The sequence below is a fragment of the Empidonax traillii genome, unplaced genomic scaffold (genome assembly GCF_003031625.1).
Source record: "Empidonax traillii isolate 1590-97213 ecotype Southwest subspecies unplaced genomic scaffold, ASM303162v1 scaffold277:size2070623, whole genome shotgun sequence".
Classification (NCBI taxonomy): domain Eukaryota; kingdom Metazoa; phylum Chordata; class Aves; order Passeriformes; family Tyrannidae; genus Empidonax; species Empidonax traillii.
Window position 1 is genome coordinate 487,701 of NW_020955470.1, and position 20,469 is coordinate 508,169.

At 38.0% G+C, this 20,469-nt stretch overlaps 1 protein-coding gene across 1 annotated transcript in view; it reads right to left on the reverse strand.

Moving 5' to 3' along the window:
• The window catches only part of SLC2A13 (solute carrier family 2 member 13), a 145,450-nt gene that overhangs the window by 12,315 nt on the left and 112,666 nt on the right, over positions 1–20,469 (reverse strand). Inside the window, exon 7 of the mRNA XM_027890091.1 lies at positions 16,780–16,905. Within this exon, the coding sequence (XP_027745892.1) occupies positions 16,780–16,905 (126 nt within the window). The remainder of the gene's footprint in view (positions 1–16,779; positions 16,906–20,469) is intronic.

Here is a 20,469-nt window from a genome sequence, read left to right on the forward strand (position 1 = left end):
CATATTTTTAATATGAAAGCTGTTGACTTCTGGTCGTCTTTTAAGCCCTTCAGAAGCATCTTAAATGGATTTAGATCAAAAGTCCTGAAAGGTCAAAATTCAAATCAAGTCAGGCTAAGGAAATTACTTCTGAAGAAAGTCACTAATGTGATCCTTCATCTCCCTAAAATGCTTGTTAAAACATGCATATTTCAAAATTACACATTTTGCTCTGAGATAAACTTTGACATCAGGTGCTGATGGCGCTTAAAGATTTGAGAGCTAATTCACAGTTTCACTAATCCCTCATCTCTTTGTTCTGATGAGTAAAACTACTCAAGGACTGCTCTCATGCCAGACTTTTGTGCCTGGGTTATCAAGATGATGGTAATCTACAATTTGCCAACTTATTCTCCAGTGTAACACAAATATATTGGATTTAGAAAAAAACCTCCTTTAAGGAGATTTTTAAAGTCTCCTGTGGACAGCGCTGACTTTTATATTATGCCAATTCACAACAGTATAAATTTACGCCAAGTTCATTGACTCATGTTTTCATCTGACATCTGTCATGGAAAGGACAGAGGACCAAAGAGACATAATTTAGAGTAGCTGCTGTTTGGACTGAGGAAGGTTTCTGTAGAAGTGGGAACAATGAAGATTATTTATCCACTAACAATTACACATTCTGTGGAAGAATCTGGACCTCAGCATTTGGGTTAGGTCTCATAACTTCAAGCCCTTCTTCTTCTGCTAAAGACATTTAGTTGCCTGAACAAACCTGAAACTATCTTTAAATTACTTAGAGGACAGAATTTAGCAATGTACCAGATGAACTGTATAATAACTTAGTGCTAGTCAGACACGTAACTAAGGAGAACTTTGGAAACCGCCTCTACCCTGTCCATCAAATGGCCTCTCTAATCCACCCATAAACATCCAAAATAGTCACATTAACACAACCCATAGAAACCAGTGAAACCATAAGGTATAGTTTCACTATAAATCAGTATGTTCTGTTTTAAAGAAAAATCCCTGCTTCTTTTAAGAGCTTAATTTTCATATATACATATGGTAAGATGCTATCTAAAGAATCAAGTGAACTGCAACTCTTGACCTTAAGGTGAACAGATTAATTTAAACCTGATTAATGTCTGAATCAATAATTCCTAAGCTTTTTCACAGTTCCCTAGATACTGGCTTCCGTGCCTCAGAAGCTCCACGCATCTCTGGAGAAGTCTGCATTTATCACTCCAACTCTGTAGTTTACGCAGGAAAAGAATTCATCCATTAAACCAGATGTTGCTAAAAATATGCAGATGAGGCTTCTTACACCAGATGATGGCAATTGAAAAAAAAAAAACAAACAAGAAAAGAGAAAAGAACAAACAGATGCAGCCTTGAAAAACCATTGCCATAAAATTTCATGGGATTCAGCTTAACATTGCTTAACCTTCATTGCATAAAAATACCAGCAGAATTTTGGACACTCATTGAAGCTTTTTGCTATAGCTGGCAAAGAATTTTTAAAATACTAGCATATGCTTCAAAAACTTGGAAAAATAGTTTGGTTCACAGTAAGAACACAAATTGCACCTCAGCAGATGAAAAACAGTCTTTATCACACTGATGCCCCTTGCTACAGGATCTATCTGTTATAACTACAGACTCGATGATCTAAAGGGTCTTTTCCAACCTAAACAATTCCGTGATTTCAGTCATGTCAGAACACACACCTGCACAAGACTTAATACACTGTTCTGGTTTATGTCTGTTCCAGCCACCTGGTCACAGATGACCATTATTTTTTTATATTATTTATTTAGCTAAAAATCTTTAGAGAGTTTGAATTCAAACACTTGCATCTTCTCAAGCTGAGAAATTTCAGCTTTTCAACTGCATCTGAATTTGCCCAATGAATAGATTGCTGAAGCTCTTATTCAATCTGAACAAACTAAGCAACAGACTGAAAACAGGAGCAATTTTTCCCCCAAGACAAATAGTTCTCCAAAATTAATCACATCAAAGGGGTTCTCAACTGTTTGCTGATCTGGATATTTCAGTACTTTTGTGACCACGTATTAGTGGACTCTGAAGGGTGGACACCTGTAGTAGCGCCTTCCAAGTCCTGCTTGGAAATGGCCACCTCCAGGCCATGGGCTACAATTTCCCGCTTTGCTGTCACACCCCAAGCATTTCAAACTTAATTTTTCATCATATCTACACAGAGGGGAGAGAGAGACAAATCTCTGCTACTGTCAGAACACCATCCAACAGGCTTCCCTCATCATCTTTCATGCACTCCCAACCTTGAGAAATGCAGAGTAATGTTTATCCCTAGTGTTGGAGCCCAACCACCTCAGATTTCACAGCAGCTGACAGCACCCATTAGATACGCACACCCCCCAATCTCAGCTACAGCTCACTTAAAAACTGGGAGCAGAAATAAGTATATACCAGGTTTTTTGTTATAGGAGACGCAATTACCTTGATCACATTACACAGAGATTGACTTATCTTTCTTTCCAAGCTTTTTCCTACTCTTCCAAAGTATCAGAAGGTAATAGAAGTGCTAGGAAACATCTGATGTCTCTGTGCTCTATAGAATGCCCTTTTCTAGTCCTAATTCTGATCCTGACTGGATACACTTGGTTTGCCCCAGTATAAATTAACTAGTAATAATTAAATTGTATTAATTAATAATAATAATAAATAATTCAAGTATTATATTAATAGTGCACAAACTTGTGAAAGGTCATAAAACTATGAAACATAATCAACTGTTCACTTAACAAATACCTAGCAGTCATACGTTCAGAATTTTAATGGGCAGAATTCAAATTAAAACCTGATCAAAATGCAAAATCTTAATTAGTTTTTAGCATAAGCATCTTAGCTGAATGTCATTGTCCTTCAAGCATTTCTGCCTATGATGATTTGAACTACATTTTAACTACTTCAATCACTAGATACCAGGTCACAGTTTCAAAATATGGTATTTTGTGTTTCTTTTCAACATTGGACACTTTCAGGTTCAAAATTAGCTGTTCAGCTGAGGGAAAACAAAAGAAGGAACACGGCTTATTTCTTTAATTTTTTAGTGAAATATATCAAAACTGTTCCAATTTTCAATAGATGAAACAGAGGACAAAAAGAAAGGAACAGAAAGATCATAAATATTGTGGTTTGGTTTTGTTAAAAAAATATCTTTTTGCATTGTTTTCTGGGAAAGGATTTCAAAATACTTTTATGTATATATTTAAACAAAATTAGTTCCTTACAAAATAAGTTCAATCAAATCCTCAAATATCTAAATACATTACTGCACAAGCTGAGTGCACAGAGGTCCCATCTGTATCCATTTATATCGAAATCTAAGACTATACTCAACAAACAGCTGGCAGAAGATAATTTGGTTAACGCCAGCTAAGGGGCTGACAGGTTGAAATCGTAACTGTAAAAATGAGGTATTCTCCAGCTAAGAAGCCATGAAAAAAAAGTGTTTATTATGTATACCCAGAAGACTACTTTAAGGTTTGTAACTATAAAATTCAGTGACACCGACAACAGTGAACAGTAATTACAAGATGGAGAATCAAATACCAGTGTATACAATAAATAAACAAGAGTACAATCTGGTAATTATTTCTGGAGAGATTCTTTGTGAATCTGAGTAAATAGTTTAAAGGTGCCACTTTTCAGTAGAGACAGTGATTTTTTTTTTTTCCCTTCAAATTAAAGTATGACTGACTCATTAGCCTGATATGTTGTAATGTAGTGGCAAAAAATACTTCTCAAAAATCAGAGAAAGCTTCACTGGAACTAGACATCATACAAGGTTAAAGTTATAGCAAGGTAATGTTAAAGGAGAAGCAAAGCCCACAACGGCTAAATGTTTCCATGAGAAAACACAGGAATATATTTTTGCAACTTTAAAGATTATTCCATGTATTTACAAGCTAAGAAAGTGTATGCAAAAGCAGCAGTGAAAGAGTGAATTATTTCAGGTAAGGCTCAGAAGGCAACAACACGCAATATAAGATTTCTGCACTTTTTCCCCCTCAAGGACAAACTCCAGTGGTTTACAGACAAGTTAGATCTGTGTACTTTAAAGACTAAGACCTTTTCCTGCTTTTTCATCTGCAGAATAGAAACCTTGATCTCAAAAAATTAAAAATAACCACAGAGTGTTTCACAAGAGGTAAACTATCTGACAGTCCTTATTGAAATACTCTTAGTAAGCTATACTCTATATAAATCTTAGGTTTGTCTCTTCAGCACATCCTGTTGCTAAAGTTTGTGCTTCTACAAGTGTGTACTGAACCTTCACCTCTCACCACAAAACTTTGTTCATGTCCTTGAACAACTTTACTAACCCTAAATCTTTTACCTCTTTTGTTCCTCTTTCAAGACAAATTTTACTATTTCTTGCAGCTTCCAAACTACTGATGTGCATAAGAACTCCAACCACTTTTTAAATGCTTTATAAAGAGGTGGGCTCCAAAGGAGTGCTCTCAGCAAGTCAGGAAGACTCCCAGATTCCAGTGCTGTATTTAAAAAGTCTCAGCCAATCCTTGCAAAAAGCAAGATCCAGTAAGAGATGGAGAAACAGTTAGTTCAGTCCTAATTCTCTTATTGAAAAATTTCAGTTAAATGCTGCAGTTCTCACTATTTCTTTCTTTCAAGTATTATCAACTCCTGAAGAACTTAAGAATGTTTAGAAATTTGAGTAAATATAATGAAGGTGATACTGCCCAGTATTTTGAAGCCTTTTCATGGTCAATAAATATTTTAGTATGAAAGTATCATAAAATAAAAAAAAAAAGAAACCCACTGCATTCTACCAGATGGAGTGGGAAAAAAGCCATGATGTGGTAGAGGGCAAGACCCACAACTTGGGTGCTACAACAGTTTCATGTATTCACATGCAGGTCTGGGTGGAGACATGATGTGTGTGATGGGGCTGTGGCTCAGTGATGTGACTTGCATGCACAGTGGTCAGTGACATATGAGAATTACTGCTCCCACTGCCTTGGCAGCTGCCACAAATCCTCCATTTAATCATGTTCAAAGCAATCAAGTACAAACTGAAAAGAACCATCTCATGCCGCAGCATGGGCACAGGCACACGGCAAACCCTTGCAAGAAGCGACATCTGGGAATATTTAATTGCTTGAGGAATAGATGCCATTTCACAAATTTTAAACAGCATGAGCACAAAGCTCTCTCCACATGACAACCAGCAAAAAGGTAGGGCAGAGGCAACCTTAAAACAGAATGAGTTATTATTTCTCTCCTGGCAGCCATTACAGTTGAGAAATACGTGTGGACTTCCCGTGACCCCAGAACGTGCCTTAAAGATTGTTTAGTGGCTTTTCTGTGGTTATACAGAAATAACCACAGAACATTTGGAAAATCTGGAACAACCAGTAGCAGCAGTGAGCATGTGCCTCCAGTCTGACTTCATCCAGTCATTGCTGGCTTCCCTTATTTCTCTGAAAGGAGGGAGTGCTCATCAGTGATTTGGGCATTTCTTCTGACAGACAAACCTTTGGGGAATCTCAGTGCTGAGTGCCAACTGGGAAGTGGCTGTCAGTCACCCTGGGGGCTCCCAGAGCTCACTTGTGCTGCATGAGGCTTTCCAGTAAAACCAGACAGATTTGGTCACTCTCTATTACAGCCTGCAGGTAAGGCAGGATTCATTCTGTTTGAGCTCTTTCAGGACAAAAATGCATTCAAGTATTTTTTTTAAAGACAGACTGTCACTGAACATCCGTGACAGACCAGCATATAAACTGTTCCATTTGTGTTCAAACCCCTCTCTTTACCTCAGCACTCCTGGTCTTTGAACTGTTCTGCTGCTCCTGGGGTTTTTGGTGGAAGTTCTGGGTCATCCCTACTCTGACATGTTTAGGAGCTTATGGATGGAGCACCAGACTGAATCAAATTACTGACAGAACTGGGGCAATCAAATTGAAGAATTTCTAGCTTCTCTTTCCAGATGTAAAAGCATTTAGTCTCTCTGATTGTATCTCCTTGCAGCGTGAATACTCAGTAATTGAATTACTGAAATAAACTGGTCTGAAGACTATAATGTCAAATGCAGCATTTTAGAATTTCATGCAGGTTTAGCACAAAATAAATCTCTACCTGATGTTTAATCTCATTTGATTTTTCACCTGATTTTACATTTCATTTACTTAATAATTATCATTTCTAAAGTGCTTTTGGTTATAACAGGAATATCAACCAGCTGCCTATTTTTGTAGAAGTATCCATTCCCCTAGGAGACACCTCTTTCATGTGAAATCACCTCAATGAATACTGGTGGAAAGGGCCGAGTGTAGGGCTCAATTATAATAAGTATAATATCTTAATATTAATTAAAGAATTATTAATAGAACAGCATGCAAGAATTTCTGGCATGACATAAGAAAGGCTATTCTGTAAACCACAGGCAAAGACCAGCTGCAAAATGGAGGAACAAAATGAAGCATCTTTCACTCCATTGGTCAAGGAACTACAACACAGCTCAAGGTCAACATTCTGGACATCTGAAGTTGATTAAACCAATTCCATCCAAACTTCCTATTCTTACTTACACTCGCAAGTAACCCTTATTGACACTTGTGCTGTTCACCAGGTGTCAGTAGTAGTGTCAAAGGAATGTCATCAGCATCTCAAAAGCATCACTTGAGTTACAGTTGCTGAAAGTATTTCTAAGATCATGTTAAAAAAAGACCAAAGACATAGAAAGCAAGATTGTTGTTGTAATATACTTAATATGAAAGTAACTTAGCAGAAATATTCACTGGAAGTTCACCCTCCAAATGAAATAGGCTCTATTTCAGTGTTACCATCTATTTTTTTTCTGAATGCTTCCAAACACTTCAGAAAACAATAAAGAAAAATAAAAAAAATGTATTGCTTTTAATTACCCCAAAATTTTAGACATACAAATGTACTGTAAAACTGTACTTTCATGTTGAAAGTTGGTATATGAAGTTAGCGGAGAATGGCGAGATTTTATAGTTCAATTTAGAAAAACAAAGCAAATCCCACCCAAACCCCAAAATCAAACCACATATGGTGACACAATTACAGCACAGGCCCGGTCAGGCTCTGTGGCTGCAGGCACTGCTGAGGCTTTACAGATAGTTTATTGCTTATTCCAGGCAGCAGATCCTGCGCCTCACAGAGCCTGCCAAACCATCACTGTGCAGAAATGGTTTTCCAAAGAGCTGTTAAAACCTTAAAATCTCAATCAACCACATATTTCAATGGGAAGGGAAGAGAGAATAGAGTATCAATCCTCTGGAAATTTTTACTGAAAGAAAAGGAAAGGAGTGGGGGGGAAATAATTTTTTTTTTTTTTGTGCGTTGAATCTGAGACAAAAACAATCCATAAGGACAAGGAGTTTAAAAAAAGAGATCAATATTACATGGATCAGCATGTATTTTTAGCACTTCCCTGCTCTAAATAATTTCTAATTATTGACATACATATAAAGTTTATGTTGCAATATTTCTAACAATAACATTTTGACCAACTTAACCTTCCATCTGAGTACTGAACTGTCACATTCATTTTCTGTAACAGCAATTTAGATATAAATATAACATTTTAACTATTGCCAGCAACGGTCTGCCATCACAACTGAAATCTAACCAGACTATACTTGAGATCTTGCATTCATTGTTTTAAATAGACCATGGAACAGTTTTTTTAAAAAGAATTTTCCCTGATTCCAGTAGGTGGCAATAGCTCTGCCCCAAAAATCTCAGAGAAACTGGTCTTTCAGAAGGGGACGAAGCATTGCATCCCTTCTGTACTGGGGAGGCTCTGAATTAAATCATCTAACAGAGTTATCCAAAGAATGATTCCTTTGCTGTCAGCCCTAAAATTCACTGGAAATCATTAATGTTGTAACCGAAAATAGAGCCCCAAGGCTCTAAGTCCACTTATAACAAGATAATTATTTCATGCCTGATTTGTGAGAGCAAGCACTTAGCACAGAGAGTCACTCTGCTTTGATTTGTGCATGCAGGTGCAATACATATGCCAAATCTAACGAATTTCATAAAATATAGAAATGATAAGTGGTAACATTATCTCAAGCATTTAAAATTCAGTAGCAAAGACTTTATTGTTACAAGCAACTCAAAGTTTGGGATCTGACAGTGGAAGAACTCAGCAGAAATCAAACGAATCATCCTTGCCTGGACTCTGACATCTAAAAAGTTTTGTATAGATAAGTGCTTTTTAACAACAGTTATTTTGCCAAGACAGTATGATAAATGGGAATAAATGGGTCTGAAGAACTAAATAATCATGCAAAACCTCAAACTTGACTCTTACTATTATCTGTGCAAAGCTAACGTGGCAGCTGTGGAAAGGTATGGGACTAAAGAGGGTCTATACATCCTACAAGCAAGAAGAAATGCCCAAAGTGCTGCTGTTGAGAAATATGACCTGCCTTCTGACAGACTGCCCATTTCCTGGCCTGTACTTGCCAACAAGCTGAGTTAAAATAAGGTCACAACATTAAATCAAATGAATCAATAATTCCAGCTCATCTTGTGCCAGTGAGGGATTGATGTTACTGCCTCCATTCTCAAGGAAATGAACCACACATGCAGACAACACAAATAATAATTTCTATGAATTAAACTCATCAAATGAATTGAACAGTGCTAATGCAGAAATCTGCTGATTTATTTTCCCTCCAAGAGAAAAAAATACCCTAAAAACTTAATTCTTTAAGAAGGTAAGATATCACAATTTTACTGCATCAGATGATGTGATTATTGAAGAATTGCTTATTATGGAATAAAGTTATGTAAGATTTGGATTAGGGATGCTGTTTAAGATACAAGCTGCTGTATGGAGGTCTGAGTTCAACCCTGTTCAATGTTCTTTATCAACAAAACTTCCTAACCATATGCATCTTTCAAAAATATTTTCCAGCCTCCAAACAGAGAAAATTTCATTTTAGTGAATCCATTTCATAGCATAAAAGCCTAAAGGAATCTACTGAGACAGTTTCCACTAAAGATTTTTATTTAAATCCAAACTTCAGAGTCTATAACTGAATAAATATGAAAAAAACCTTATCAGAAATTCTCCTCTCAGAAAAATCTCCACACGCTTGCAAATATGAGTCAGTTCCCTCTGGTTTGGCTCCAAGGCAGAAGGGGAAATCCCCAGCAGTAGCTCTCTGCATGTTCACACTCTCCCCTGCCCCTCTCTCCGATCCTCTCAGACGAGCAGAGTGCCAGGGCCAGGCTCTGCCCCGGCTGCAACATCGCCCCAAGAGAACCCCCCTGGTGAGGCACAGACATCTTTCAATCTGCCCCTAAAAAGATGAGCAGCTGAAGAAGCTAATTAGCAGCAGGCTCCTATGGGCAATTAAGACTCTCTAATGTACATTTCATAACAGAGAGAGTGAGAAAAGCTGCAGGAATTATCTGCACGCTGATAAGAAACTGACAATTCTCTCATACACATTGGCATTTTCCCCTTCACTTTCCTATCTATCTCCTTTGTCAACTTGAAGCAAACATGTTTTTTAAACAGGAAACAAGAGAATTTTCCTTCTAGTTCCCTTTCAGCTGACCAGAGAATGAGTGAAATGAGTATAAAGCTGCTTCCTCGACAGGATGTAAATGCACACTTTAAACACCATATTATCTTCTTGTGAAGATAGGCCAATCACATTTGCCTATCACATTTAAAATGAAAAGCACTGACTCAACCATTTTTCCATCTAAATAACACAGTTTTCCCAGACACAAAACACCATTTCAAAATGTTTTAGCTCAAAGTCCACTTTAGCTTTTATATTCCAGTTACCTCAGTGTTATAGCATCTGAAGTAGCTGCTGCAACCAGTTACCGAAATGGCTGTCAGCATCTGTCTCCTCACCATCCCCTACCAGAATGCCTTTTAAATAGTAACTTGGAGTAAGATCCAGAAGCAGAGTTTAGCAGTAAAGTGCAATAAAAATGAACAGGTAGAGAACAGATGTACAAGCGATGTTTCAAACGAACCAGTCCTGCTTTAAAATCCTGTTTTGTGCCGGGTGTCCCTCACAAATAAATTCTGTCTTCAGCATGTAAACTAGGCATTTCACAGTCAGAACACATTCACTTCATAACAGGACTTATGAGGAGTATATTTGTCCTTCCTTTCAAGCATCCAGAATTTGCCACTGGTTGAGTAGGTGTACTGAGATAGAACTATTAATAGTAATTCCTAAGTAATTACCCAAAAGGAATGCAAATAGTTTTAGATTATCATGTTGCTCTGTTCATAATTTTAGACCTAAAATGCAGATACAATATTAAAATTGCACTTATTTTGCTACCTTCTCCTGCATCACCAAAAACACAAGCTCATCTCTGATTAGGGACACAATATTCTGCATAACTTTATCCTTCTATTCTTCCTATTCACTTTCACCAGTTAGCAGAGATGGCATTAAAACATGCATAAAACAATTAGATATTTTTAAGTTACTCTTCTACTTTCCCAGCTTTTATGAATCACACTGGTATATGCCACTATTAGACTGTGATTATACTGTGTAATAGCCTTCTCCCAGAAAAGACCTTGTGCCTTAGAGTTTGGGCTGACAAAGACTGTAATCAGCTTCACATCTTTTTTTCATTTCTGTTTTCGCACACCTCACTAATACATATTAGATAGTATTGTGCTGAAGAACAGACTCCTAATCAAACAGGATGAATAGGACTGTCCTGCTTCTCCAGGTTTCCATACTTACTGGCCATGGGGAAGATAATCAGAATTTGATTCCATTTGAAACTGCATATATTTTGGTTTTCTTTCCTAAACAATGATGGAGCAAAGAGGGGGCATTCTATGTTGTGGTTCCTACTGAAGTGATGAATATTTCAATTTAGGCAACATTTAGCATATTGTCGATCAAGAGATTTCTCTAAGACTACTGGTCATAATAACATCTCTTCTGAGTTCTGCCAATATACATGCAGATATAAATATTCTATTGATCCTGCTACTTTCCTGAATCATTTACTCCCTCTACTACCTTTTTATTCGGCAAATGTGAGCACTATAATCTTACGTATAATCTTCATCTATTGGTCTGAAGATTTAGCAAGAGAAATACTGGTTTCTCCTCTAATTGCTGCCGAATTAGCAGCATTTTGCAATGCAGATCCTTCTAGAAAGATTGATCATTTCAGCAATAAAATCTTGTACCAATACTTCCTGCATGACAAAACAAGTCTACCAACAGACAGAGGAGTATTTAATTCTTGCAAGGTTGCTCTAGTGTTAGTCTTTCCATGGTAACAGTAAAGGTCTGAAATGCCGTTCTCCATGACGTACTGACAATAGATTCTCAGTCTTTAAATGTGTGAATATGTACATACATTCTTTTGGCATTAGTAAAGCAGTCACAGCAAATTTTACAAATGTACTTGTCACATTGCAAAAACATCTTTATAATGCTGTGACTAGCAAAACAAGTATAATAAACTTATTTATGCCTGTCTTTATTTACAAGCAGGAAAAGTAACCTGACATTTCCGGAAAAATCTAATATTCTCACAAAGAAAAAGTATTCTAATAATTTTAACATGATCTATCTCAACTGCTATGCATTAGACAACAGGCAGCACTGCATGAATGTAAAGCTCCCCAGAATACTCCTGAGGCTGTGACAGATACTGGCACGTCCCCCATTGGACATAAACCAGGCTGTTGTCTGACAATCCAGCTAATGAACTGCCATGATTTTACTTTTTTTAACCAGTGGAATCTATTTAGTATCCAGGCTGGGATGCCAAGGTCATTAGACACATTCCTGAGGTGAAAACTATTCCAAAGCTGGGAAACAGGGTTTGACTGCCTGCCTGACCCGCTTCCTCTCATTGCCCAGGCAATTTAAACCCACTTTCCCCCAAAAGAGGTTTCCAAGATACAGTTGAACTCCTCAGCAAATGGACAGATCTGAGCAACAGGCACACAGTGACACACAGCAGCGTTACTGAATGTCTGTAAGCATGCCATTAATTTTACATGGAAGGAAGAGCACTGGCCAGAGGAAAACAAAGAGCTTCCCAAACACAGAGCTCTTCTTGCATTCTTGCCTTTGCACTGACTATCCTGACAGAGAGGAATGATTCTTTATATTGACAAAAGCAGGATTCTCCATGAAGCATTAAACTCCCATGGCAGGGAGATGTTCCTCTAACAAAGTTAATAAAAATGGCTGAAGAAAGCAAATCACTCAGCTCCTCTCCCTTTATAGATTTCTCTTTCAAACCATCCTCCTTCAGGGACTATGGAGACCTGCCAGCTAATTTTGTGGACAGGATGGCTTCTAGGCTTGCCTCTGATCTCTAGATGATGTTATTATTTCTTCATAATTGTTTACTGTATAAAATCAACATCCTTCTCTCCAGAGGAAGATTGCTCAGTTACTCATGAGAGCCTTTTAGCTCGCAGTTGTGGGCCTGCTGTTGTCTTGACAACACACTTATGTCAAGGTTAATGCCATGTCAAGGCACTGTTAGTACCTCCTCTCCTTGAGCAGTTATTCTTTCAACTGTAAGAATATTAATGCAATTTTAAGTTTCTTGGCCGACCTTTAGGGTTATTCCAATTACACGGACAGAAGTTTCAAGGATTCTGAGAGTACTGTGGGAGCAAGTGTAATTGTGCAGAAAAAACCCCAGATTTTGGTTTGTGCTCTGAAAGTACAGGACTGAAAGCAATCACCTCCACATTCCAGCCTGCCTGAGAGAGGGAATCAGCCCATGATCTCTGTTGTGTCACCTGAGCTTCATACTGGAACCTTCCCATTGCATCCCCATCTGTAAAAGTGAGATAATGTTTTTTATTAAGTTCATGGGGATTTTATAATTCAATGTTCATGAAGAGAACAGAACTGCAAGCCTTTCTGTGTTACTGCTAAGTGCAAAACTTCCCTAAATTTTGGAGAACAGAATCCCAACACAGAACCCTCAGACCACATTGAGAGAGAAGACACAGCTCTTTTGGTTTTACTACAAAGTGAATAATTTAAAAATATTTTTGCTCACAGTCTTGAAATCATCCTTTTGGTGTCCCTGGGCAGAGCTGGAGACAGCAAGGTTTGCATGTCAACAGCTGTTATGTTAACTGGTTCAGTAAGAACAAGGGCAGGAAAGCACCTGCCTGTGCTGGTGCCCTGGGCAAGACGCTCCTCTCTGTGTTACTCTAATACCAGTCAGGCTTATGTAACTGATTAAATAATAAAAAATAAATCTCTATTGCTTGTCTTACACATATGATCTTACAAGCGCACCCGTTCACATCACCCAGACTGCTTAGGGTCTGACTTGGACTCAGTCTGATTTATTCTTATGCAGTCTCCCTCCCCCAGGGCCTCTGGTAGCCACTGAGATGCCCATATTCAAAAGCACCCAAACGCTATATTCCTCTTGAAAAATATGTGGATGCTTTAATTGTGTTCCTGGGTTTCTATGACAACCACAGCAACATAAACAGCCTTGCTGGCAGCCACAGGAGACTGAAATCTCTGCTCTCTTCCCTCCCCTCCCCTCCCCTGAACTTCTCAACATAGAACTTACTGTAACCAAATAAATACGATTACCAATAAACATAGAGGTGGTTCTGAGTACACCTGTCTGGCACTGGGGAAACATCTTGCAAATAAAAATACATTACAGTATTTTATGATAACAGTCAAAACATTGCCTGCTACATCTGAAGTACCTTGGGACCAACTGTGAAAAACAGTGCAAAGCTATCAATTTATAAACAGGAGCTTTCTATGTAAGCTTGCATGGCTGCAGAGAGCTTTAAAAATAGATAACAAGGTCTTCTCTGTTTGTTGGTGCCCCTGAGCACCACTCACCTTGCTGGTAGGCTACATATCAGGAATAGATAAGCCCCTGAGCCAGTGTCAGGACAGTCGAGGTTCAGACAGCTGCAGAGCTGTGTGGGTGCACACACATCATATGGTGGGACTGTAGGCACCTCTCCGTGGCTGCAGCTCCCAGCTTTCCAGCAGCAAAATCGAAAACAAAATGAGGTCACAGCAGCAGAAATGCCCTGCACAGCACTGGCAGCCCGAGTCCAGGAGAAGCTGTTTCTCTGAACTCCCACATCAGGCAGTGTAGTGAGAGCTGCTGCTTCTGACAATGCTCAGACATCTGAGGTCCAACAAATGGCTCAGGTCTTTCTTCTCTCCAGAGCATCACTAATGGCAAAATAAATTTGCCATACAAGACCAGCATAACTCTGGAGATTTTAAGCCATTTAAACTCATCCATCTAATACTGAATGACATGAAGCCAGCAGAACACACAGGACTTACAAAGAGGCTGCATGTAATAGTTATGGTTATCAGCTGTTCAAAGATCACAAAATCATCTTTCAAGTTACTGAACCACTTTCTGATCGTAAAAATGCCATGTATATAAAATAACTGCCTCTGTATGTCTAGTTTGTGACAAAGTAACTTTGTGAAAGGAAGGGCTGCAATTTCCTTCACCAGTGCTAGTTTGTCTCAGGCACTTGTTCTCCCTGTGCTACCAGCAAAATCCAGGTGACTCCAGCTGCTCTGAGACACAACTGGGCATGTAAATACACTGTTTTCCCTGCAGCAATCTCCTTCCTTGGCAGGGAAATCCTATGGCTTTGTGGGACTGATTTTTCTTTAAAGAAGACTCAGGATTTGAGGAAATGGAGCTGGGGGGTAGTGTGTGAATGTGAAGCCTTGGAAACCAAAACCTATGGTGATTCCCTCTGGGCTAGTGTGCAGAAATACAACTGTCTGGGAGGAGGAGCAGAAGGAGTTGAGGAGGCAGAACGCTTCTCTCTTCCACAGGGCTTGGAAGGCACAGAAGGAGCCACCTGACATTTCACAGCTTGAAGGATCAGCTTTATGAAAACTGCCTGATTACAGAGACCAGGTGGAGGCGAGATAGAAATTAATGAAATAAAAACTAGAAATGGGGATGAGTATTCGAAAAAAGAAATGTGGATATTTTATTGGTTTTCTATCTTAAGGCAGGACTTTCCCTCCTGTGACAACCAATGTAACAAATTTAAAATTGTTTCATTTTCCCTTGCAAGATTTTTAAGCGGCATCCCCATGCTATGAAATTCTTGTACAACGTGGAAATATTGCATTTTGCATTATTTAAAGGAAATATTTTTTCTTTCTTATCTAGTTTACCTCAACAGGCTGTCTAGCAAAGAGTGCTTTGTGAGAGTGAATCATGAATATGAAAGCACTGCTGATCCCCGCATTTTCTATGTTATACAGTAACACTGCCTAATTAAATAAAGTTTGATTTTATCTATCAACTATTCATAACAAGTTTTTGTTTCCATGTATGTCTTCCTGTGTGCTGGTATGAACTTTGCCAATTTCGAACACGTTACTTCAAACTACAGCATATAGGAAATGAATGTTTACTTGGAATACAAAGAGACATCTGTTACCTTACAAATATGAGAGTCCAAGTGCTGCAGAGTATATTGGGATATCAGGCAGTATGCAAGGTTTGTTGCATAATGCACCCTTGAAATTAGTCACAGAACAAGTAAGTTGGATGAGATTTTGTAGTATTCATCGTTATTTATTAACTGTAATAGCCCCAAAATGATCACAGTGCTTTTATATTAGGATGACAAAAAATGTAAGCTTCTTTTTTCTGCACCTGGAATGAATTAATAGGCATAAGATTCTAATGGTACTGAAATCAAAAGGAGGGCAATTTTAGCCTAATTTTAAATTAATGATTCTACAATTAGTAGGTATTTTCATACCTTTCGACCTTTGTCCAATATGACTCACTGCCACTAAGGCATTTGGTTTTAACTTCTGAGAAATACATATGAAAGTTAAAAAAATAAATAAAAAAAAAAATCCCCAAACCACCAGATGAACCTTTGCCTATTTCCCAAGTATTTTCATGGTGTGTGGGTGGCTGAGATGAATTACGGTGAGGCAGTTTTATCAGAAGTAATTACCTAATTCTCTTGTGGCTCTGAACCATTCTAAACTCTAATCCAAGCCCTAATCATTATTAAAGTATTCATAAAGCCTTTACAAGACAGTGTTCCAACTCATAAAGCCATTCCTTAAGAACAGTCAGTACTTCAGAAAACTTGAAGATTGCTGTGACTTCACAGGGAATCTCTGTGCTGCTTAAGAAAGAGGTGGGATGTATTTTGCAGTTGCATTTTGACTTACCTATGAATGCCCATGTTTTTACAGCCCAAGTGTAACACATGGCATGACAATGCTTTTAAGCACAGAAACACTGAAATCTGTGGCCAAAACCCATGTTTCTGACAATTTGAACTTTTCAGATTTTGATCGTTTTAGTTTATTCAATTGAGTTGGTTGGTTCCTTTAGCTGGTCAAGATTAAAAGTGTGGTTTAATTAAAGCATTTTAAAAGAAGATTAATTCAGAGGTCTTTAAGTATATATCTAGGGAATATGCCACCTCAAAGGAATGAAAACATTAAAGAAAGGTAATTTACCTAATTGTTAGTGTACTTTTGCCATAATTCCTAAGTGACAGGCTACACCAAACTGGCTGCATGCATCAGTGTCAAGGCTTTTATTTAGAACAGTTAGAAAGTAATTGTCCATTTTTGACAATGCCAAACTATTTTTTTCTTCCACAACATCCTAAGAGTAATTTTTTATGTAAAAGCAAAGTTGTTATCAATAGCATGAAATACACTTTCTGTAGAGCACAAGACCAAAAAATCTTGAAAAGTGACATACCTGCCCCAAGCTGCTTTCATTGTAGAATCTTTATCAACAGGAATGCATGAGGACTCAACAACACTTGATTTATTCAATTTGTAGCAGAGACCACAGTCTGGATCTAACATACATCCATTACAATAACTGAAAGAGAAAGAAATAAATACTTAAACTACGCTTTATTTATTTGCACGTGTCAAAAACAACAGCATCTCCTGGCCTGTCTTGTAATACACATAGTTCAACTGTCTGTGTTGAAGACAACAGAACTTCTCAAAAAAACTATCACATATTGCTTTCACCATTTTCTGTAACATATTTGGTGGTCCAATTGCAAATGTCCCAGTGATACCTGAGGAAGGTCTAGGAGAATTCACTCATAGAATGAACTTTCATTAAAAAAAGACAGATTGGGGTTGCAGAAGAAGAGTCATCACAGAATCATCGAATGGTTGTGTTGGAAGAGACCTTAAAGATCATCTGGTTCTAACCCCACTGCCACTAGATGAGGCTGTTCAGAGTCCTGTCCAGCCTGGTCTTGAACACTTCCAGGGATGGGGCATCCACGACTTCTCTGGGCAACCTGTTCCAGGGACTCACCACCCTCACAGTAATGTACTTTAAAAATACCTTCCTTTTGCTTAACTGACAGGTCAAATCCAGGTTTTAACACCTTTTTTTTTTTTTTTTTAATTAGGAAAGCTGCATTATATCAGCTCTTAATTGAGATTATACCTGCAGAAAATATTTTTACAATGGACATGAAACAAAATTTCAGATAAAGGTCAATCATATTATCTAACTGTAGTAGACATTTCCTCTCTTGCAAAGATGAATGAGAAAATTGTAGTTCTGCAATTATCAGCTTTCAAAGGAAAGGACAATACCAATATTACAGCAGCGAGACTGTTACATTTTTTACATTGATATCAGTACAGCAATGGGCAGCAACCAAGAGCTGACAGGAACAAAAGACAGCAGGTAAATAAAACCACTTTTATAAATCACAAATGTATTCAAGTATGCAATAACAATACTAAAAAAAATGTATAAAACTATAATGTTTTCGCATATTGATAAGAATCTCATGATATCAAACAGGATCCTGATGTATGCTTTTCAAATGTAGAATATTGTCTACTCAAATGATGTTATCAAGGTACCTGTTAACAGCATGAATTTATAAAAAGCAGGGTGCCAGCACATCCAGCATGGCATCCTGGCATAGAAAGCAGCTGTTTCCAAATACTACATGCTATCAAGTGCAGAAGTGGGTTTTTAAGTCAACTGTATGCAAATTATATTCAGTGTAAACATCATTAAACACAGATTAAAGTGGTCTTTAGGCAACAGCTCTCTTCAGATTATTTCAGGATTCAAGGTTTCTCTAGATTTATTCTTTTTAGGTTTTACACTGAGCAGCCAAATAACAGGGACCAGCCAGAACATCAGCAAGACGCAGGAATGCAGAGACTGACAATTAGACACAGCGATGGTTGGCATCTTTATGGTGCTGCCAGCAGAGAACAGGATGGGGACTGGACACCTCATCATTTTCCTCAGTGTCCTCAACAGAATCAATGCAGAAATGAACCACAGAGCTGAGCACAGCTGTTCTGTCTGTTCTGTCCTGCTGGGCTCACTCTACGGATAATGCAACGTAACCTCATTTGCTGCTGGGCATCAGTAACCAGTCAAGTAGGTAGCAGAAGATATTTATTTCTCCCTCCCATCCAGAAAAAAACCCAAGAGATTTGATTATTGATTCCAGTGTCTGTCTATATGGCTGTTAGTTCAGGTGATCAGCCAGATCCTCTGGCTTTATTGGATATCATAGAATAATTTAGGTTAGAAAGGACCTTTAACATCATAAAGCCAACTGGTCTTCCAGTTGGCATTTGACATTATAAGGGATGCTGGATTTCATGTCATGCCAAATGTCAGAGGTTATAGTTTCTCATAAGAATTTAAATAATTTAAAATTATTATTTTCCACAGCTTTTCCAAAGCTTGCCTTTCAGATTGAACAGTTAAATAACTGTTTACAAGCCTTTAGTTTAGGATTTCCCATCATTAACTATATAGTGAGTTCATACAATCAGGCTTCGACTTTAGGTTTTAGAGACAAGACCAATTTATGTCAGACCAAACACAGAAATTCAATACACAAGACTTAAAGCCATGTCAAATCTAACTCCCAGCAGACTTAGGGTAGGCAGTTGCTGTTCAAAACATTTGACTTTCTTCTGTGCACTGTTTTATCACTGACACAAAATTTTATGTTGTATTTGATACGATGAAGACCACTGTTTTTTCCTCCCAAATCCCAAAATATACACATTACAACTGTTTCATAACTCAGTAAAGAAATCTGTATCAGTTAATAAAGTCTAATGATCACAGAAGATGCAGCATGAAATAAGCAAGGAAGACAGTTTTTTCAAAGAAGCAATAAAAAACCAAACAAAGATATCATGTGCTGGGGCTGTTTACTCTAGAAATAAAATATATAGTAGTTTCAGGTTTATGTTCTTCTTCATTCCAGCCCCATTGCTGTTTGCTAAACAAAACTATTTAAACAATTTGAATTGAGCACATATTCTGACATACCAGCTCATAGTAATGTAAATAATATAGGACATAGAATATATCAGGAAATGAAATGCACAACACAAAACTTACTGACATGTAAGTGTACTACAGAGCTTCTTTCTGTCCTCAAGTGTACCTTCTTATTGACCCTACTCATATATATCCAAATATATGTCAGAGGATAAATCTATAAATATACTGATAATTCTTCAAACCTGCACCACAGATGAGTTATAGTCTCAAAAGCTCTATACAAGAATACTCCAGGATGTCTAGGTAGGAAAGAAAATTTGCATCCAATTATAAATGGGAGACATGTTTCCTTTACTTTATCATGAAACATTTATATTTGTGCTAAGTTTATGATGTAGTGTTTTGAAAACAGGTTCACCTGTGAAGAGCCAGTTGAAAATTCCCAGGCAGGATGGTTCTCTACCAGACTGACAATTCAATATCGAATTACCTGAGAGAGATTATTTGATTTTGATGAAACCAGGCAGCATTACAGCAGAAAGGTTTTACAAAGTGCCTCTTTCCTTCCCTGCTTACCAGCTGGGCTCCTAGGCAACCCAACATGAAGACAAGTGTCTAGACTTCAGATGCTTCAGCCTGTGTAGCAGAATAACAACAACCAGGAATGTGAGGTTCCAGAAGTTCAAAGACACCCAAATTCTTTGCAGATCAGTGTGGCATGAACTCAACAGAACAAAAGTCTCAGTAGCTTGACCTTTCAGTTTATGGGGAGCTGCCATGGAATGGGATTTCTGGGTTCCTGCTTCATCATCACAGCATGTTTACTGAGCTGATGGACTATTAGAATATATATCCCCAAATCTGCCCTTCCTCCCTCTGATTCAGCCAACACAGTCAACACGTCCTCTTTATCTGACCAAACAGGAAAACCTGACATCTAGAAAGGTGGACAGCACTAACTTCGAGGTTCCTCAATAGAAATTTCTTGCCAGCCTGAGCATCAGCAGCTTTCAGAATGCTCTGCTCTGGAGCAGCCTGCCTGATCTGTTCCTCAAGTTACAGGTTGATCATAAAGTTCATAGCACCATCCTCTTTCACAGACATCTTACAGTGTGTGGATGAATTATTAATTGACTAGATGTG